This window comes from Mizuhopecten yessoensis, unplaced genomic scaffold, assembly GCF_002113885.1.
Source record: "Mizuhopecten yessoensis strain PY_sf001 unplaced genomic scaffold, ASM211388v2 scaffold11125, whole genome shotgun sequence".
NCBI classification, from domain to species: Eukaryota; Metazoa; Mollusca; class Bivalvia; order Pectinida; family Pectinidae; genus Mizuhopecten; species Mizuhopecten yessoensis.
This window is the reverse complement of record NW_018408892.1, coordinates 24,722-47,348: the sequence shown is the minus strand read 5'-3', so window position 1 is coordinate 47,348 and position 22,627 is coordinate 24,722. Positions and strand designations below refer to the sequence as shown.

General features: G+C 33.7%; 2 protein-coding genes across 2 annotated transcripts in view; one reads left to right on the top strand and one right to left on the bottom strand.

Moving 5' to 3' along the window:
- Window positions 1-520: 520 nt before the first annotated feature.
- LOC110466235 (NADH dehydrogenase [ubiquinone] 1 alpha subcomplex subunit 2-like) lies at window positions 521-5,477 on the bottom strand. Its single transcript, XM_021522629.1, has 3 exons — window positions 5,365-5,477; window positions 2,223-2,329; window positions 521-771 (listed from the first exon to the last, which is right to left on the bottom strand). The coding sequence occupies exons 1-3, from the start codon at window positions 5,454-5,456 to the stop codon at window positions 680-682; spliced, it is 291 nt and encodes a 96-aa protein (XP_021378304.1). The 5' UTR covers window positions 5,457-5,477; the 3' UTR covers window positions 521-679.
- A 201-nt stretch (window positions 5,478-5,678) lies between these two features.
- LOC110466249 (serine/threonine-protein kinase Nek1-like) overlaps window positions 5,679-22,627 on the top strand; it is a gene marked incomplete at its 3' end in the record, with an annotated part of 40,930 nt that continues 23,981 nt past the window's right edge. Inside the window, exons 1-19 of the mRNA XM_021522653.1 lie at window positions 5,679-6,094; window positions 6,898-6,933; window positions 7,120-7,180; window positions 7,715-7,756; window positions 8,002-8,057; window positions 8,888-8,971; window positions 10,092-10,159; window positions 10,697-10,783; window positions 11,225-11,279; window positions 12,442-12,485; window positions 12,841-12,921; window positions 13,598-13,673; window positions 14,084-14,177; window positions 14,524-14,626; window positions 15,854-15,941; window positions 17,593-17,658; window positions 18,093-18,137; window positions 20,466-20,540; window positions 21,841-21,900. Coding sequence (XP_021378328.1) covers window positions 5,978-6,094; window positions 6,898-6,933; window positions 7,120-7,180; window positions 7,715-7,756; window positions 8,002-8,057; window positions 8,888-8,971; window positions 10,092-10,159; window positions 10,697-10,783; window positions 11,225-11,279; window positions 12,442-12,485; window positions 12,841-12,921; window positions 13,598-13,673; window positions 14,084-14,177; window positions 14,524-14,626; window positions 15,854-15,941; window positions 17,593-17,658; window positions 18,093-18,137; window positions 20,466-20,540; window positions 21,841-21,900 — 1,338 coding nt within the window. The remainder of the gene's footprint in view (window positions 6,095-6,897; window positions 6,934-7,119; window positions 7,181-7,714; window positions 7,757-8,001; window positions 8,058-8,887; window positions 8,972-10,091; window positions 10,160-10,696; window positions 10,784-11,224; window positions 11,280-12,441; window positions 12,486-12,840; window positions 12,922-13,597; window positions 13,674-14,083; window positions 14,178-14,523; window positions 14,627-15,853; window positions 15,942-17,592; window positions 17,659-18,092; window positions 18,138-20,465; window positions 20,541-21,840; window positions 21,901-22,627) is intronic.

The following is a 22,627-nucleotide window of genomic DNA, read 5'->3' as shown; positions in this document are numbered from 1 at the left end:
TGTGATCTGAACATGTTAAAGGAGTCTTGGTCTTGTTTGGCATCTCCTCTACTTTGGTCTTGTTTGGCATCTCCTCTACTTTGATCTTGTTTGACATCTCCTCTACTTTGGTCTTGTTTTGCATCTCCTCTACTTTGGTCTTGTTTGGCATCTCCTCTACTTTGGTCTTGTTTGACATCTCCTCTACTTTGGTCTTGTTTGGCATCTCCTCTTCTTGAGTGCGGGGCTCAAAACCCATACCATTCCTGTAAAACTGGGGAACCATGCATCTGCTCTCTAAAACATGATGAACCTTGCCCCCTTCCTTTGGATGCATTTCATCTTGTTCACGTCACATCCCCAAGTATGTTTCCACACGATTGAGCTGTATATACGAACACACACGGTAACTTCCATTCATTATCCACATCTTTAAAATGTATTCATCTAGCTAGGAGATGGGCATATCATTGAGCACAGGCTTATTATTGGTAATATATGGTGGAGGTTCAGGAAAGGATACAAAACAGACAAAATGATAGTCATTCTTTATGATTTTTATTACATGAAAACCGTCAATACATGTCAAAAGTCAAATATAATAAATTTAGAAGTCAATAACTGATGCGGGCCGCACACGTGACAGCCGGGTACATCCAGGCAGTACACACATTGTCGGCCTCGTACACCGAATTTAGTTTCATACAGTTTTTTGAGATAAGGTTTTTATGGCTTCCATCACTTGTGTACTGTTGAGGTCTGACAAGGCTTTGCTCACTTCTACACCCTGCTCTGTGAACAAACGAAAATGAAAGTGTTTACATTTATATGTAATACGTTAATAACAACTTATTACTTTTATCCTAACATTGAAAATTCTCAAATGGTGAACATGCTAATTAAACCATTCGTATTTTCTAAGATCTGATGATTTTAATAGCTCAAATAATGCCATTTCAAAGTGTTATTTGTTCTCTAGAGTGTACATACACTCATTTGATTTATGTTTTTAATTCTGAACACCCCCCAATCTCCCCATATGAATTTTAAAAAGTTGGTAAGTATGTAACTTTGTGAAACATTACCCAAAGAAACCTACTGATTGTCTTTCTAGAGTTTTGAGTTTTAAGTTTTGAGTTCAGATTAAGGTGTGATTATTTATATAAATGAGAGAAGAAAATTACAATGTATTTGGTACATTCTCTTATTTGTTACAGTGATCATCACTAATACTCTTAAATGGTCTGTAGTACTGTAATAACAAAATACTATGGTTAGCCATTTGTCATGCAAAGAAATGAGGTACTATGTGCAATTTACACTATCTGAATTCAAACGAAAATTGATGATTTTTCGGTAAAATATTTTCAGTTTCAAAATTAGAAAATGAAGTCAATATGAACCAAAAAGAACGTATAGATCTACTATAGTTTTGACCCAGTCCAATGTAGCCACAGAATGTTTTGAAAGAAGCATGGTATTTCAATATTTCTGTTAAAGCAGCACTTTATGTAAAATCAAAGCAGCATGGTAACTTTAGATTTACTATGAATATATAGCAGAGAAGATCTAGGATAGCAGCATGGCAAGAACTTATAGGAGCATGGTGCCATGCTGCAAAAACAGCCTGGGGAGAACACTGCACATTCTTTCAAGGGTGTCGATCTAGAATGTATATTGTAAATGTACGCCGTAGCAGGAAGATTTAAAACTGGGACCTCTCCTGAACTCTTTGACCGCTGTTTTAATTGACTGAACCACTAAGGTCCTTAATCCCAGCTCATCAGTTCTACTATGGTATAGTATATTTGTCACGTGTTTTCTACTTCCATCACAAAGACGTAATAACAGATAACACATTTTCTACTTCCATCACAAAGACGTCATTACAGATAACATATTTTCTACTTCCATCACAAAGACGTATTTACAGATAACACATTTTCTACTTCCATCACAAAGACGTCATTACAGATAACACATTTTCTACTTCCATCACAAAGACGTAATTACAGATAACATATTTTCTACTTCCATCTCAAAGACGTATTTACAGATAACACATTTTCTACTTCCATCACAAAGACGTAATTCCAGATAACACATTTTCTACTTCCATCACAAAGACGTAATTACAGATAACACATTTTCTACTTCCATCACAAAGATGTAATTACAGGTAACACATTTTCTACTTCCATCACAAAGACGTAATTACAGATAACACATTTTCAAAATCTTACCATAACGAGCATACAGCCTAGGTTGTACACCACTGCATTCTCTAATCAGAATAGGAAATTTAGGATTTGCAATCTTCAGTGGTACATATCCATTCGAAATGAAATCCCTGTAAAGAATGAACAAAAGTAATCATTAGGTATATAAAGTAATACTCTTTGACTTCACCACTAATTGCAAAATCAATGCACATTGTAAATCCAGTGAATAGCAGTATATATGGTCAAAGTAGTTTTTCAAAATGAAACAAGATTTTGGATTAACTCAGAGATAAAAAAAAACCATTGTTAACTCATTCACCCCTGAAGTTTCATAATGAACTATTCCAACCTTTGAATTGGAAGAGTCAAAATGTGTCCTCAGGGGTGAATGAGTTAATTCAACTGTCAATTCCATCAAAATGCAATATTTGATATTGACTTTAAACCCTTTCAACACTGAAGACCATAATGGACTCATCCAGATCAATGTATGGTAGAGTCTACTAAAGTTACATGGGGGTGAAAGGGTTAGGTGAATTCGAAGATATTTTTAGGAATGTAGCAAAGGTTCCTATTTTCTAGTGCCTCAATCTCTGTACTAGGCTTCAAAGCTAGTGGCAAACACTTCAGAATACTAGCCAGCTATACTCTTCCAACTGAGTGAAAGGATGAAAGTTCCCTAGAGTATTCATCCATGGGAAGACATTATCTTCAGGTCTTCTTGAGTACATTAATAACCATGTCCGAGATACCAAGTTTAAATAGACTGTCATACATGAAGGTGTGACTGTTCCCATGTAAGTAATTACTATGGGGTGCCAATAGGTCCTTATCCAATCTCAAGAGTCTTCTTAGCTAGGAGTCAAACCATGGAATATACACATTTATTATAATTTACTAGTCTGCTGTTCTACTAGTTATTCTTCTAATTTCTTCTAATGGTACTACCAGTAAACCATGTATTCCTTGCTTCCCACTGATCCTAGTTAAAAGCAATGTCTATGCATGCCATACTACCTATATGATGATTTCCTGCATGCGCTGACACACGGTACATAGACTGTAATTTCTCTACTTTGCTAGGGTAATGGGAACTAAGCCCTCACCCCACCCCCAATAGCCTCTGAGATGATTGCATGACCTAACTGTTAACCTCAGCACAGACCTGACTCTCTAAAAGCAATTGATGATGAGGGAGAGGAAGAAGTCAGTTCTGTCATTACTCATCATTCACTTCAAGCTGTTTCTAGGGGGTAAACACACAGATAGCAACAGTAGTTGATCACCAGGACCAGGAGACCTATGTACCCCAATGAAATTAGCCAAGTCAATCTTGGGGAAACAAATAGATATGACCACAGATCAAGTGTGATGTTATCTCAAAGTTTTATTTAATAGGTAACTGTTAACAAATAAAGATTAGCCAATTCCTATGCCAGAGAAATCGCTGATCAACTTAGGTTTCGACATCTCCGCGCGTTTTCCCCATAGGTGCGCAAATTACACAGGTTTTTACGGTATACGGCCTGCATGACCAAATATAGTATTACTACTAATGCTGTCATGTTTTCTACAATTTCCATATTGGGTCATAACACCCATATATATAGACGTCTTGACTTCTATCCGAAGTGAGACGAAGTTTCCAACATGCAGATCAATTCAGAATTTGACATGTTAACTTGATAATTTAATGACATTTTAGGCTGAGTTTAACTTCAAGTTAAATATTAGGAAATCAACAGACAAAGTTCATATTTCAAACCAATTCATGGATGCTGACCAATGTGCTGTCAATTAATTCTAAAATCGCCCTAGTGTGTTGATTCACACCGGGCTTACAAGGGGTAACGGGTTGTTTCTCCATAAATCATGTTCGCACTAAGGGTTGTTTTGCCCCAAACCCTGTTCGCCCGAGGTTGTTTCGCCCTAAACTATTTTTTTATTGATAACTTTCTATATTGTTGTTAGATATATTTCATGTAGAAAAATATGCAACTGTGTGAAGTCAGCTTTTCACAGCTGCCCTTTATCACACTCGCTAAAAAATAACACAAACACATTTCTTTTTATCAAATTTATTTTAATTTAATGGAAGACTAAGAAGATTTAATTTGTGAATTAATACTACTAAAATTGAAAGAAAATATCAAACAATGTTTCGCCCTAAGCGTAACAACCTATATAGGGCGAACAGGATTTTGGGCATAACAACCCAGAATCATTACAAGGCATGGGATCGATTTAATACCCGACAGAAGCATGAGGAGGCCGGGTATTGATATTTGTACTAAGCTTTGTCATGGCTTGCCTGAAAACAGCATCTAATGTACTAGGTCTGCCCTTATTTCATAAACAAACAACTCTGGCCCAACCGGTTCGACCGTTTGGATCACAATAAATGAAAGCAGCCCATGTGTGCAATAGGTCAGGGCACAGGTTTAGTTATCAGCGGCCACGTAGCTCAATTGGCAGAGCTTTCATCTAGAGTTTGTTAGGTCCCAGGTTCGACCCAAGGTGTGGATGTGCATTTTTCCTCTCCAGTTACACAGGTGTACAACGGAAACAGTTCCTTAGACGAAACTTTGAAAGGTATCTGTTTTATGGAAAGCTCTTCACCACATGACTTTGAACTTTTTCAACACGATGCACTGATACCATTCAATCATGATCCAGCCATCCTCGATACTACAGGGGCTTCGCTCACTTCACCTCTCTGCAACCCTTCAGAAATATGTCATAGCAAAATTTAAGGCAAAAAGATAGCTAGTGAATAAAAATGACCAATCGCTAGGCTGTACTTCAAAGCCATTCAATTTTACCGTTATGCGACCGCGAGATTATTTTGATGTACAATGTACCATCAAAGGATCACACCAATCTAGTCTTTATTGTCTCATCAACACGGTGGCGCCCATTGAGCCTTCAATTTTGCTATGACATATTCCAGGGGTGCAGAGAGCGAAAGTGAGCGGAATCCATGGAGTACCATGGATGGGTTCTATCACAAAACAAGTTATATGAATTATTCAATAAATCAGTTTTTGGTAAATGGTGAAGCCGACGCAATGACCACTGAAGGTCATACATAACCACTAAATCAGAATGTGTGACAGGATTGGTTCTCGTAAAGTTTCACCTCAACTGTGTCTTTCTTGCTTACCTTACACCTTGGCTGGTCCGGGAAGTTTGACATAAGTGAATTCTTAGTTCTTTTAGCTGTCGACCGAACGCAAAAGCCCCTTTAGACGCCATCTTGTAAATATTAAGAATCCTTAAAATAATTAGCGGAATAATACAGATAAAAGTATTTTATTATAAATAATGTCAATACTACTTAAAAAACAATTTATGTTTCTTTTAAAAATATTTTTATTTTTTATGTATTTTGCATATTTAATTATCTGTGCCTATTTATAGTCTTACTTATTTCGTTTTTAATCATTTTGAAAAATGTATCTACCTTGAAACCAAACATGGCCGACGTATACATCCGGAAAGGCATTCCACTTTTTCTTGAGAGTTTTTCCTTTCCGAAAGAAAAGAGCTCGATATCAAATTGAATTAAGATAGAATTTATGCAACCGTAATATGGACATGTTAATACAATTCCAAGATTTATCTTACAGAAATTGGAAGAACCTAATATCTGGCTGTTAATGGTTTATTTTTTTATTTTCACTTTTTGGTTCCTCAATGCCAAAAGAAATTTCTCGTGTTTTTGGCTACATTGGCCATTAAGTCCGATACTTTCAAGGCGCAAATATTAACATAGGATGGATAAGTACGTTAAAGTAAGACAAATAGGCGAGGGTGCCTTTGGTAAGGCGATTCTTGTTCGACAAAAGCCGAACAACAAGCAAAGGGTTATCAAAGAGATTAATATTTCAAAGGTAAAATTTTGAACTACTGTGTTGTTAATAGCTAGTTTATGTATATGAACTATTAAAATGCGGACATCGTGGTTGAACTGATTTTCAAAAAGCCTCCATTTTTCATTAATTCCGTAATGCAAAAAGACGACGTTAAATTTGAAAATGAACGAAATTTATGATACCTGCAACGATAACATTGGTAAATTAATTTCAACTTTATAAGCTGTTAAAATAACATCAATGCAACCCATATTCTCATTTTAGTATTTCTGCAGTGTCAGACTTTGAAGATTTTATCCACATCACATGATTTTTGATTGCCATATTTATATAAACCATCTTCAATATCCAGGGGTTACGCTTACTTTCGCTCTCTACACCCCTGCAATATGTCATGGCAAAATTGAAGGCACGAAGATAGCTGTTTGATTGGTCTCGGGTAAAAAAACAACCTGACCAATCGCTCGGCTGATCCTTTGAAGATTACAAAGGAGAGACGCCCGACTTGAAAGCCTGTCAATGTTTACCATTACGTGACCGCGAGATTCTTTTGATGTACATCAAAGGATCGAACTAGTCTTCTCGTCTCGTCCACAAGGTGCTGCACATTGAGCCTTCAATTTTGCCATGACATATTCCAGGGGTGTAGAGAGTGAAAGTGAGCGTAACCCCTGGAAATTGAAGATGCACAAAAGGGGAAATGGATGGTAATTAGGATGTATTGTCTATTTAAACTTACAGTATACCTTTGGAAATAATGACAGATGCAAGACGGCATACATATAAGATTTTTAAAGGTAACTAAGAATTATTTTTTACAGATGAACTCAAAGGAAAGAGAAGAGGCAAGAAAAGAGGTAACAGCTTTTTGATTTATTATCTATTAGCTTAATATACCATTTACAAATTTGTCAAACTAAAGTTTGCATGCTTGTGAATTAGATCATCAATGTTTACTATATGTGTTCATTGTTCGTGAAAGCATATAGAGTTTGAACTGGTTGCATTGCTTAATTTATCATAATTTGATTTGTTTGTTTTAGGTGGCTGTATTGGCTCAACTCCATCATCCTAACATAGTCACCTATCAGGAATCGTTTGAAGGTACTGCAGTCTAGATCTTTCTTTACGATAGCATATAACAGATGTAGTGTACAAAATAAGTCCTTTATAATTTAGTCTGATAAATGTCGTCAGATTAAATACACCTGATGAATTTTAGGAATTCATTTTGTTTAAAATGTTATTAACCATTGTATAAATTTTATTGAATAATTTGTTATTTTTCACACTGTAAATAATTTGAAAGAACAACTGGAAAATTGATTCGAAATTTTTGATTGGCTCTTTAAAGGTCCCAGTGCATGTTAGCTAAATCCCAGAGGGTTGATACAAATACATGTATACACCACTAAAACTCCCCTGCCATATATATTCAGAGTAATACTCTTGATAACTTTCTTTTATTATATTTCATAGCTGCATCTTATAGCTATGATGTATCCCTCAAAAATATAACTGCTCTGTTCCTGTAGGGAGATCACTTCCTGTTGGAATAAAAAGTTTGTAGTGCATGTGAAATTTGTATTGACTAAGTATAAATTTTGATAATTAATGGTTTGTTTGATTCCATTTCAGAACGAGGATTGCTGTATATTGTCATGGATTTCTGTGAGAAAGGTATGTACTTTGGTGTAATATTTTTTAAAAAATCAGTAAATCTAACTTATAATCTTTTGAATGTGTTGCCAACTAGTAGGCCTAGAGTATAAAAAATATATAATACAAAAATTCAATTCATGTCGCATTGCTTTTAAATAATTTCATCTGTTAAATGACACATTTAGTGATTAGATATGATGGAATTATAATATAATTAGCATAACTGTGTGATTTGTGTAACATCTTTAATTCTGGTTTTACAGGTGACCTTTACTCCAAGATAAATTCACAGAGAGGAATTCTTATACCAGAAGACCAGGTAACCTTTTATAATTTGAAGTTTTCAAAGAACAGTGGCCACTGCCTATAGATCTCTTTCCTGCTGTTCTCTATATGTTTGTCTGATTTCAAATACACCAATCTTGCACACCATACACATAAGGGTTGAACTGCTGGTTGGCATTACTGATGTCACAACCAACTGTGTCAATAAAATCTCAGATAATCTTTGAAGCCATTATACCTATTCTTAATATTGATTGGCTACAAGCTCATGTTTGATTTGTACCTGGAAAACTGGTTTAAAAGCTCTTAAAAGATATCTTAACATCAATGCACAGATACTAGTTATAAGAGCATGCAGTTGTTGGTAAACAACTTGACTGTTTTTTCATGTGTATTGTCGCTATACACATGATGTCATTTAAATGATTGGTTTATTAACTAGATATACAGTCAAATCTTATTATCTACTAATGCAGCGACTTTCATTAAAGAGACCACCTATGTTGACTACTTTTAATATTCCCTATTTTAGTGATTTCATTGTGGGTCTGTTAACGCAGGTTAAACTATATTAGTCATTGACACTTTCATTCTAACTCCTTCATGTCCACGTTAACTTGTCTCTACAGTACCTGTTCAACCCATTAATTTATATGTTAATTTGCTGCTACAGTACCTATTCAACCCATTAATGGACATGATGATTTGTCTCTACATTACCTACTAAACCCATTGATGTACATGTTATTTTGCCTCTACATTACCTGTCCAACCCATTGATATACATGTTAATTTGCCTCTGCAGTACCTGTACCATGTTCAACCCATAGGTTTACATGTTTGCTTCTGTTTTCTGTTATACAGGTGCTGGATATGTTTGTACAGATGTGTCTAGCCATCAAACACATTCACGATAGGAAGATCCTTCATCGGGACATCAAGTCTCAGGTTTGTACACAGAACAAGTACACACAGATAACTCATATTATGTCAAGACTGTTGAGACATGACAAAACTTTTGGTAAACAGGTGTTGAATACCCAAATTAAAATACATACAAATGGTATAGTAATCAGGTTTAGATTTGCTTTGGAAGATCGTGACTATACTGTCATAAATATGTTTTTATAGATCTTCCATCGCCAGGAAAACTCCATTGTTTACAGGATAATCACAGTAAACTGCTGCAAATCGCACAATAGGGTATACCGGGGCTACCCTACATGACTATAGCCTAAGATAGCTTGTTTACTTTCAAGTCAAATACAATGTATCTTAAAAAAAGCAATGTGTAGTACATTTATGACATTCGTCTTTATATCTAAACTTTATTTATTTTACAACAGCTATGAACAAGTTCTATCTGTCATTGTATAATCATCATAATCTCCTTTATTGATGAAAGGCGAGTGAGCTATCACAGAACCACCAAACCATCAAATTGTCATACAGATTCATGTCAACTGTCATACCATTGTCATACAGATTCATGTCAACTGTCATACCATTGTCATACAGATTCATGTCAACTGTTATACCATTGTCATACAGATTCATGTCAACTGTTATACAATTGTCATTCAGATTCATGTCAACTGTTATACAATTGTCATACAGATTCATGTCAACTGTTATACAATTGTCATACAGATTCATGTCAACTGTTATACCATTATCATACAGATTCATGTCAACTGTTATACAATTGTCATTCAGATTTATGTCAACTGTTATAAAATTGTCATACAGATTCATGTCAACTGTTATACCATTATCATACAGATTCATGTCAACTGTTATACCATTGTCATTCAGATTCATGTCAACTGTTATACCATTGTCATACGGATTCATGTCAACTGTTATACCATTGTCATACAGATTCATGTTCTACCATCTTAAAGTCCAGTCACTCTCAATTTGAGCACTGTAGGTACACAAACATTTTCAAATTTATCAGAAATATCCCAATATTTACCAATCAATCTATAAAATCAAATACATATTGATGAATGTAAAATAAATATTATGCCAGTTGCTGATAACAGAAATGTTTCTTTCGTTTCAGAATATATTTTTGACAGCTGAAGGGATGGTCAAACTAGGAGATTTTGGAATTGCAAAAGTTTTGAACAGGTAGATATAACTTATAATATACCGGTATCAACAAATCAGTTTTTATTCAAACATAAAAAGATGTACATGTCCTAAAAACAGTTATGCTGTTAATTAAGATACCCTAAGATGTAAAGTGTATACATACATAACAAAATAAATTCATAATTGGCTTCACAGTCTTTCTTTGTTTACATCTCATTTTTTGAATAGAAAACTTTTTTTATGAAAAAGACAGTCCTTATAATCAATCCTACCAACTTTCCTTAGAAACGATCACCAGGGGCATGTTCGTTTATGCAGAACAACAGGTTTGGCAATCTTTAAATATAACAATTTCGGGTATAAATCCTGGCGGAACTGCAAATGTTTATGCAGGCCTTGCAAGGCTTTGTCAAGGCTCGCCTGAAAGCAGCATCAGATTGCTAGGTCCGACCTTATTTAATAAATGAACAACTTTGGTCCAACCCGCTTAACCGTTTAAACGAAAACGGCCCAGGTAAATGGTGACCCAAAGTAAACAAAAGTAAAACAAATTGTATTTTTTTTCTTCTTCAGTACGGTGGAGTTAGCGAGGACTTGTATAGGAACGCCTTACTACCTATCTCCAGAGATCTGTGAAAACCGTCCATACAACAACAAAAGGTACCCAGTACCCGATCTACCAGATTCTCAAATCAGGATTTCAAACAGAAATGTTTATCTCATTTACGATCAGCCAAGATTTAGTTGGTGAAGTATCTTCTTCAAAAAATACAACACCAGTACTAATTAAATTGCGGTTCAAATGTCATATAATCATTACAAGATCAACGATTCAATTTTTCCATGATGTGTACAATTTAAAGGATTATTTTCTGAACGTCAACCTCTACTATTCGGTGAAATTCCTTAAACTTGTGCATCCTGAAAATCTTACCTCAAGAATTGAGATTTTCTGTCTCATCCTCAATTTAAGTTGGGAACAGTTGTTTTTCTCTCATTCCGAAAAAAGACAACAAATTTAGATTTAATTAATAGAGCCTCTTTTAAGAAATTATTCATCCTGGATATGGTTAGCTAACTTTGTATTCCCTACCTTTTCAGTGATATCTGGTCACTGGGCTGTGTACTGTATGAGATGACAACCCTGAAACATGCTGTAAGTATTGAACAAAAAGATTCCATGATTTAATTTTATGAAATTTTCAAACAATTGTGAATACAAATATTTGAATATCTTTCAGTTGATTATTTTTAGCTCCCCTGGCCCATAGGGCCAGTAACATATTTTACTTTAAACAACTTCTTCTTAATAACCAAGAGGCCTAGGGTGATGATATTTGGCCAGAAGCAAACTGGAATGAAGGGCTACCAAATTTGTTCAAATAAATGACCTTCACTTATTTTCAAGGTCACATGGGTCAACTATGTTAAAAACTTGAAACAAATTCTTCTGAATAACCAAAAGGCCTAGGGTGATGATATTTGGCCAGTAACATGCTGGGATGAAGGGCTAGCAAGTTTGTTCAAATAAATGACCTTGACTTATATTCAAGGTCACAGGGGTCAAATATGTTTAAAACCTTTGAATGACTTCTTCTTAATAAGCAATAGGCCAAGGGTGATGATATTTGGCCATTAACATGCTGGTATGAATGGCTACCAAGTTTTTCAAATGAATGACCTTGGCCCATACTCAAGGTTACAGTTGTCAATATATGTTTAAATCTTTAAATGATTTGTTCTGTATAACCAAAAGGTCCAGGGTAATGATATTTTGCTAGAAGCATGCTGGGTTTGAAGACTATAAACTCTCTTCAACCTAATGTCCTTGTTCAACATTCAAGGTCACAGGCATCATATGTTTAAATCTTTTAATAAGTTTTTATGAATCAAACACTGATATTCTGTCTGTAGTCATATTTTAGTCCACTTTTAAGATTGCAAGTGTGAGATTAAAACCAGGTGAGCGATTCAGGCCCATTGGGCTTCTTGTTTTTTATCAAATCTCTGGTAAATGTTATCAAGGGTATTAAGATTATATATTAAAGTGTATCGCTTTTGGAAGAATTATTAGCAAAATTTTCTTGCTTGTTAGTCTTGTAACAATGAAAGTGGGAAGATCATACGGTTTGCACAATGTCCATCCATCCAGTTGCCTAGCTAGGCTGTAACTTCTGATTGAATAATCTTGTGAAATAAAGCTAGACAAAGAGGGTATAGAAAAATAAATCTGCTTTTATTACTGCATATATATACAATAAATATAAAGATTTTACTTCAGACCCTGTTAAATTCATGGTACCTATTATATGTTGTAGTACGAAGCTGGAAACATGAAGAATTTAGTATTAAAGATAATCAGGTATGTATTAGTTTAATATCTCAGAATATTTAATTTCTACAAAAATAAAAAAATAAATTATTATTTAATAATTAGAATTTCTTAACTGCACAATCTTATATTTTCATGTGTTTAGAATTAACTGGTTTGATACCAACATCAGGGACACATAATTTCATTGGTAGCATGCTTTTCCTAAAAACATTGTACAACTATGTAATTATACATTGTAAAGATTTCATTTGAAGAAAGGCGAAACAAAATGACTGAAAGCTGAATTTCCATTATTTTGATTGTCAGGGAGATAGGGAGAATGAGATTAGGGTTTTATTTTATTCAAAATGTTACGTCAACATGAACTTTTATTTGTTATCAGAGGTTCCTACCCACCTATCCCACCAAAGTACAGCTATGAGCTGCGAGGGCTGATAGCCAAACTCTTCAAGCGAACTCCCAGGTATGTAAATACAACCTGTAAAATATTGAAATCTTTCAAGGTACTGGTACTTGTATATATTATGTAACTTGCTTTTCCTTGCATTTAGTACAGCTTCTTAATATATAAAAAGTTATAGAAATATAAAAGATTTGCAGTAATATTTGACAATTGGTTTCAGTTAATCATCCATTCACAAAAGTAATGCAAGTTAATAGCATCTTTGCCTGAGATGAGGTTCATAGTGTATAGATCATTAAGATGATTCAAACTGGAAAAGTGAAATACTAAAAAAAATCAAAAAAAATCTGTGTTTATGTGAAGGGTTCGAATCACCTATCTATATTTCATCCTCAAGGATAGATTTTATTTCATTACCTACTGTTAAAGTGAAAAACAAAGATTTTAAAATGCACAAGGAATATCAGTGCCATTAGGAGTGACAAACACTGTTTTTCTCATATTCTGTCGTCAGAATTGCCGCTCTATTGCTTAGTAAGGTCACAATACAGTGATCCAAACTTATGGGTAAGATTAATTTTTATAGCACCAATGGTCATAGGGATATCCCAGGCAAAAAATAATATCATATTTGTATGTGATGACTACCCACAGAATATCACTGTAATATCTTGTTTTGAGAAAGAAAGAAGTGATATAATATATTTGTATCAATGTATGGATATTTTATTCACAGGGACAGACCTTCAGTCAACTCTATATTGAAAACAAACTTTATAACAAAGAGGGTGAGCAAGTTTCTCTCAGAAGATGTAAGTATTAACTCATTATATTTACTAACTGTTTAACAAATTCCATTTCATATATTACAATAGAATACAAGAATGTACATGTCTGATTTATCTTAAGTAAGGCATAAAACTCTTGACATTTTTTAGCAGTTATTTATAGGTGAAGCATGGTTGAATCATGATATTAAATCTTAGTTTAAATTTATATTAGGTTTAATCATGATTCATTAATGGTTTATTAACATTTCAATGACTAAAATACTGAGACTACAAAAAACTTTGATTTACTTCTTACTTGTATCCAAAATTAATTATTTTCTATCCTCATTTTAATTCCCTTGTCCACCAATCTACTTTCATAACAGATATCATTTAATTTGTTAATTTTGTATGTATGAATAAGACATTATCTTATTTGAATCATCTTGAAGCAAATCCAAGAAGAGTTCAGTCATACAGTGATGCACGGTAAAAAGATAGCAAGGAAGTTGCCTCCTCCTCCTAACTCCTCCAGACCCCCCTCCGGTGAGCATGTAACAATATATAAAGTCAAGTTCTCAAAACTTTATTGAACCAAAAGTCGTTTTTTTTTCTTTAAAAAGAATGAAAATATTTTTAGAAAACACAACAACATAATTAAACTATTGTTTTTAAGATCACTCTGTATATTTTTGAATTAATCTGTTAGTTCAGAACTTTGGTTTTTCTCAAAATGTTAACAAATTGTAAAGGAAGTACAAAATTAATATGATTACAATATGATTGTTTTGGAAACAGGCATATTGACTTACAATTAAGTGATTATTTTATCTGAAAATGATAAAATTGTATGCTGCAACTTGTCAATGTGAACCTGTTGTTTTGTGAGCAGCAGGGGGTGTGAGGAAAGCCGCAGTTCAGCCTCCAAGTCGCTACAACCCTGCAAGTGTGTACGGGGCTCCAGTGGGGGCACCCAGGAGGTCTAAGGAAAACAGGTTAGTGGTGTTTGTGTATTATCTATATAGCCAAACTGAAAAAAATAAATTCCTGGCTTTAAAACCATGTAGAGAAGTGTAAATAAAATTTGCTAGGAATTGAATTGGAAATGTAATGGTCGCAGACATTGGGTTGCCTCTATATCCATATCTTATAACGTGTTTGTGTATTATCTATATAGCCAAACTGAAAAAAATAAATTCCTGGCTTTAAAACCATGTAGAGAAGTGTAAATAAAATTTGCTAGGAATTGAATTGGAAATGTAATGGTCGCAGACATTGGGTTGCCTCTATATCCATATCTTATAACGTGTTTGTGTATTATCTATATAGCCAAACTGAAAAAAATAAATTCCTGGCTTTAAAACCATGTAGAGAAGTGTAAATAAAATTTGCTAGGAATTGAATTGGAAATGTAATGGTCGCAGACATTGGGTTGCCTCTATATCCATATCTTATAACAATACAATGTATATATTATATTATTTATCTCTTCCTGATATCTATTTGTAACTATATATAGCCAAATGATTGTATTTAAACTCTTTAGGTTTAACAATTTTTATAATCACTCTCAATAAGTTTTAAGGAGAACAGGTCATTGGAGCTTAGGTATTATCGGTATCTATTAGCCAATCAAATAAAAAAAAACCTCCCTTTTATACCATATCCAGAGGTGAAAATAGAATATGATAATAATTTAGATGAAACCTGCCATTCTCCTTCAAGGTATTATGGAATAATGACATTTTCTTCGTTTTTATGGTAATTATTCAAGTCCAATTGGTCTTTTTTTTTTTTTTTTTTTTTTTACATCTCCATGAAAAGGAAAATCAAGCTCCATATTTGTTGGACATAACTAAGTGCCATTATTTAAAGCAGTCAAATAACTTTCAGGTCATGTTTTATTTTCACAGAATTCAACTCTGAATGATTATATGCTTTTATGAAAACAAAATTGCAAACTTCATAAATATCCACTATGCAGATGCATTCAGTTTGCAATTGTTTTCAGACTCTAACAAATTAACATTTCAAAATTTGTCATAAATGTGTTTTAATGTTCTTGTGTTGATATATATATATATATTTTTTATTTCTGTCTGTGAAAAAACCCCTGATTTTACATTTGACATTAATTCTCTTGTCAGATATATATTGTTTGATTTTAACAGAAACATGTGTTGATGAAATGAAGGGTTAATTCTTACATTGTGTTACGCTAGGGGGTCCGTCGACATAAAGAAACGTCCAGGCAGTGCTGGGAGTGCCGGTCGTCCGGGCAGTGCTGGGCGCCCAAACAGTGCCGGCCAGGTGAGAGGCTACCCGGGGGACAAAGGTTACTTAGTACGTTCTGGTATAAGGCTACATCTCACACCAACTAAGCAATCCTTCACAAATTGAACAAAAAAACTTATCCTTTAATGTTGTTTTAGCTTCTGATCATGAATGGTACCTGTTAATTCTGGTAATGTGCTTTGCTAATATTTGAAAATGGTTCATACTGTGCGGGTTTGCAGTTGTCCTGATGTTTTTTTTCAAACATCTGAGATCTTGCTATAAATGCATTAACACATATAATACGAAAGATTGTTTTAAAGGGGTTTTAAATGGTAGGTTGCAAGGTTAACTTTCAAAGTTGTACAAATAAAAATATCCTCAATATTCCTATAATTTGCTTAGATTTATTTGTTTGCCTTCCATTTATATCTGGGTATATATTAGAGTAATACCAACCATGAAATACCTTATAACACTGGATCCTTACAAATGTATGTGTGCAGGATACTCATTAGTAAAAATTGGTATATGGGGCAAGTAAGTAATTCCAACAGTGTAGACAGCATGATTGTCCAATTTTCAGAGTGATCTGCTCCTTTATCAAGACACAGAGAGCATGGAACACTTACATTAAAAGAAAAATAGAAATATAATTGGTTATGATATATCTGATATCTAAAGCCAAAATCCCCTAGGGACTAGGCTACATGAAGGTAAGCCAAAGGCAGAATTTACACTGACCGCATCGTTGACCATTGATTACTGTGTGTGTGTGCAATCAATGACAAAGAGATTAGAAAATATTGTGAAAAAAGAATCGGGGGCATATTATATATACAGGGGTCCATATGATGTACTGTATTTCAGAGGTAATGCATTTCGCTTAATCATGTAACCAATCTCAGTAATGTATTATTGAGTCTACGTGAACTTACTTCTATATATAAAACTCATCCAGTAGGTGATATCAATAGATGTCCCTGATACATCACAACATTAATGTAATGTCTTAATTAAAAGCAGCTGTTAAAAACTTCATTATCTCAAAAAAAAAAGGGAGAGGATTAATATTTGTTTCAATGAATCACGGACCAGAATAAGCCTCATCTTGGACACAAGTGCAAAATATCACCATAAGATTGAGATTATTCAGCTCTCACAAATATCAGAGAAGAAATTTTGTTTTTCTCACACATCCTTGAAACACTATTCAAGGAGAAAATAAAAAGCAATTAAATAATTATAATAATGATGAACAAGAACATCCTTAACAGTTTAGAGGCTGCGATGGCCAAGTGGTTAAGGCATCTGACATTCTGTTACCACTAGCTCTCCATCACAGGGTCGCAGGTTCGAGGCCTATGTGGGGCAGTCACCAGGTACTGGCTGTAGGTCGGTGTTTTTTTTCTCCGGGAACTCCGGCTTTTCTCCACCACCAAAACCTGGCACGTCCTTAAATGAACATAGCTGTTAATAGGACATAAATCACAAACAAACCAAAACCAAACTTAAGAGCAACTAATAACTGCTGATTATAATTTTTGAACCTGTGAACATAAAAATAACGTGTACCAATTTGGGCATTGAAATGGTAGAAGTCTGAATAGTGTCTATAAGCATTATGGATGAACAGGATATACAGATAACTATTGGTCCAAGTATTTACTGTGTTTGTAACTTTAAGGATATAAAGAAGAAGAAAGAAGATATGATCTTGAAAGAAAAGAAACGGAGAATGGAAGAAAGCAAGGTAGGTTTTACTTTCTATATAATACTGACGACCATATCATACATGTTCACAAGATTTTCCATATCTAGTTGTTGCTCTACTCAATTTTGATCTTTTCTACGAAAATTTGTTGGAAATTTAACTTTTTTATTTTCAAGTTACTTTCAATTTTGAGGAATTTACATTTATTTAGAACTTGTCTATTGAAAACCCATATACAGCATAATCCCAAAATCTGTATTTCGTAGATGTAAATCCGAGATACACATCTGTTATCAGCTATGTTTCTACATGAATTAAACTTGTGTATTCTGGAAAGCTGTTTATAGTTAGTCGGAGTATAGAAATACTGGTGGCTGATGAGGTGTTTGGTTTTGACATATTTTATTGTAAATGTGTATCAAACTCATGTCATTTTTTGATAACCTGAAGTTTGTTTACACTTGCAATTGAAGGCTGCTGCTGAAAAGAAGCACAGGGACTTACTAGACAAGCAAAAGGTAGGTGTGATATTCTACAATTTTTTTTATCCTTCTCAGAATGATATTAAATATAATTTCAAAACTTTAAGATTTTATTAAGTCTAATACAACAGAAGGAAAGTGGCATATTTTTTTTAAAGTTATATGGAAATAGAAATATTGTAGCTAATTGTGGTACTGATTATATGCTAAAATGCCAGAAGAGTTGTAAAAATTTATTTTGGAAAGATGTGCTATCAAGTTGGTGCAAGCTAGCTGAAAAAGTTGTAAATTTTGGAAATAAAAAGGTAAATATTCTCAAATCACCCATTTGGTGTAATAAATCAATAAAAATACAAAACAAGAGTATATTTTATAGGGAATGGTATAGGAAAGGGGTAACAATAATTTATGACTTAATTAAAGAAAGAAGAAATAAATTGTTTTACAGCCATCAAGAGTTTTCAGAGAAATTTGATATTCATACAAATTTTCTCACTTATCAAGGTGTCATTAATTCCATAAAGAAATCCATTTCACATGAGGATGTTTCTAATTTGAATGTAGATTATCCATATATCCCAATTAATTTGGAAATTTTTCTTAAACACAAAAAAGGAACTAAAGACTTTTACCATGTTCTATGCCAAAATAATACAATATCTACCGGTAGAAAGAAGTGGGAGGAAATATTTGAATTTAACACAGAGATATGGAAGAAAATCTATACCATTCCCTTCAAAATTAGTAAAAACACAAAACTACAGTGGCTTCAATTTAGAATCAATCAACAGATTTTAACTACTAATTCATATCTTTATAAAATAGGTCTTGTTAATAGTCCATATTGTTTTCATTGTAAAACTGACACAGAAACTATAGTTCATGCATTATGGGAATGTAAAGAAGTACAAGTGTTTTTAACAGATTTTGAATCATTGCTAGATGTGTTATTAATTCCATTTGCTTTTAATAAAGAATCTTTTATCTTTGGTTTCTATGATAGAAAAAACAATGCTGATAATTTAGTACTTATCATTAAACTATATATTTATGAGGCTAGATGTCTGCAAACTGGTCTATCAGTTTTAGCTTTGAAAAGCTTACCGTAAAAACCCATGTAATTTGCGCACTTTTTTTTCAGAAATTTAATACACAAAGTGGGGGGTGCGTAAAATACACAGGTATAGAAAATTTCAAGTTTTTTTCAGGAAAAGATCGACGATTCTGGGAGATCGCCATCTTGGATTATTTCTCTTATTTATTATACACGGAACTCTAAGACAAATGACGGTCAACAAATTTATTTATGTCAAACATTAATAAAAGATACATAATGTGTTGTTATGTGAGTTTATATGAAAAGTATTATTAAATAGGTAACCGTTAACAAAAAGTTTAGCCAAATTCCTATGCCAGAGAATCGCCGATCAACTTACGACATTATGTTTTGACATCTCGGGTGCGTTTCCCCATACTATTACGAAAATGTAGTTGTTCAATTTAAGCTCCGTTCCATGTAAGTTCTGTAAGTTTTTTTCAAATCGCCTATGCGTAAACGTATAGCATGTTTTTTTTACGGCTCACTTTCATGTTGATCTCGCGTCTAACATTATGTAAACACGTGATTGATTATAACCTCGTGAATTATTTCAATATTTATTAAATGAAGCATCGTAAAAATAGTCTGCGTTAACTATTCATTGGAGTAGATTTGCAGAGGATGTATTGATTGTCCACGCTTCTAGTATAAACATATTTTTTATAATCCCTTATCAGTCAAATCAGTCTGTTGTTATGACAATGCAGTAGGGCTTCGTAATTCAAGCCAATTGTTTAATGTACTGTTGAAAAAAAATCAAAAAAAAAAAAAAAGTCTAATAAAATATGCACAATGTTAAACTTTATATTATGTTGAAATTAATAAAAAAAAAAAATGTGGCATATATCTACTATAGAAAAAATTCTTAGCATCAAAGATAAAGCAGTAACCAATGATGCTTTGAGCACTTTACGTTTGTGAGGTCAAAATAACTTGCAACAGCTACGAATTCTTTGCTTCAAATATAGCACAAAAAACACTCTTAAATAAAGGAACTGCAGCTTCAATTTGATGAAATGTTGTTTAAAATTGGAACTGCTGGTGTAACACTTAATAAGTTTCTGGGATTTTGGTACTTTTTTAACACGATTGGTACAGAAAGGACAGATTTCCTCCCCAAGCAAACTTAAGGTTTTACAAAAAAAAATGACATATAAAACTGCATGTTTACTGTAGAAGAAATGTAATAGATAACGGGATAGTCAATTGGGACAAAGTTTAATTGTAAAGATTCCTTCAAACCCCCTGAATACCCTTTTTCACAGATGGCGAGGATCAACAAGGCAAGGGAAGATAACTGGAAGAATATGATGAATTCTTTAGATTCTGACGAGGGTGCTGTAAGTAATGTAACATCTCACTCTTTTTGTTTCTTAGGCACCTCCCAGGGTTTAGTCCTCTTAGAAAACTCAAATATTGGTAGAATGTGTGAGAAATGGTCATCAACAGATGTAATGATTATCAAACATTAAATAGTAAGGGTTTCTACTGATTTTTAGGTCACCTGAGCTTTAGCTCAAGTGACCTATTGCTATCCGTCTTCGTCCATCGTCGTCCGTCGTCCGTTAACATTTTACATTTTCAACTTAAGCTGAAATACTGGCAAAGGGATTTCAGTAATATTTCATGGGAAGGTTACTTACATCTCCCTGAAAAAGTGTTGTTATTTTTCGGGTCAATCAGAAATCCAATATGGCCCCCACAGCCTCCATTTTGAAAAGCTATTTCAAACTTAAAGTCAAGTTCTACTGGGTCGATTGAACTGAAACTTTGTAGGAATGATGGACTCATGGTCCTGAAAAAGTGTTGTTATTTTTCGGTGCGATCAGAAATCCAATATGGCCACCACAGCCTCCATTTTGAAAAACTATTTCAAACTTAAAGTCAAGTTCTACTGGGCCGATTGAACTGAAACTTTATAGGAATGATCGACTCATGGTCCTCACAAAGTGTTGTTATTTTTCGGGTCGATCAGAAATCCAATATGGCCACCACAGCCGCCATTTTGAAAAACTATTTCAAACTTGAAAACAAGTTCTAATAGGCAGATTTAACTGAAACTCGGTCTAGGAATGATCAGCTCATGGTCCTGACAAACTTCAGTTAACATTATACTTAACTATTTTGTTCTCAAATTGGTACATATTTCAACAACAAAAATAAATACTGTAGGACTCAGGTGACTGTTTAGGCCCATGGGCCTCTTGTTTTTATGTTATTTCGTTATTGGAAAGTCATGGTGATTCTTTCCATTAACAGAATTTAAAAGATAAATATCAAAAAACAAAAAATATATAGTTTTATGTTTAGCTTGAGACTGCAGTACTAGTAAAGGTGATGTTTTGTCAAACAAGTCAAACCAGTTTTACTATTTATGGAGCCAATTTGATTAAACTAGTTATATATACCTGTGAAAAAAGGAAAATCAGACAAGAAAACAAGTTAAAAATATAAAGAATCGCACTTTTCATTGATGATATTGAAATTATTTTAGTGACAAAATTAGCTGAATCGCTTGAAGTTGATGTATGGTATGTACATATAGTGAGGGAGTTTACAATGTACAGTAGTTTATTTGTATCTTTCTTTTTTTTCATAATAAAAATATCTTGGATTCAAATACAATCTCTTTCATTTTAGAAAAAAGGTCCCTATGAAAAGCAAGAGGCTAGAGAACCACCTAAACAGCCGCGGCCCCTGGTAAGTCAAACTCTGATTATGTGTCATCTAAGACATTTCAAATCTAAGTTTGAATTATGTAAACATGTTCTGAACAGAAAACCATTGACTTGAGAAAATTTCAGATGTGGTGAAATTTAGGATTTATTATTAGAGACAAGCAAAACAGAACTCACACATAGGCTAATTTTGTAAATATAATGCAGCAAAAAAACCCACCCCAATCTTCACTGTTATATATACAGAGTGTACTGTCAAAAACAACCAAGTATTCCTTTGCAGCCTATATTTACTGTTATCCAAAGAAAGCAATACTCGAAAAGTAATAAAAAAACATAAACTGAAAATGTTGATGGATGGATTTAACCAGAAAGTAATCGCAATTTTTAAAGCAAAATGTGGAATTTGTCAGGTGAACCCTTTGCAAAAAAAAATCAAAACTATACAACATGTTTACAAATTGACTATTTTGATAATGGTGCTGATACCAAAATAGAGGTGTTCATTTCAAGTGTTGTGAATGGTAAAAAACATTCAGGGGTTATCTCCACAGGATTTTTAGGTCACCTGAGACAAAGTCTCAAGTGACCTATTGCGATCGCCTTTTGTCCGTCGTCGTCCGTCGTTCGTCGTCCGTCGTCCGTCGTGCGTCCGTAAACAATTTACATTTTCGACTTCTTCTCCAAAACCCCTGAACCAATTTCAATGAAATTTTGCAGGGACCTTCCATGGACAAAGGTCAACAAAA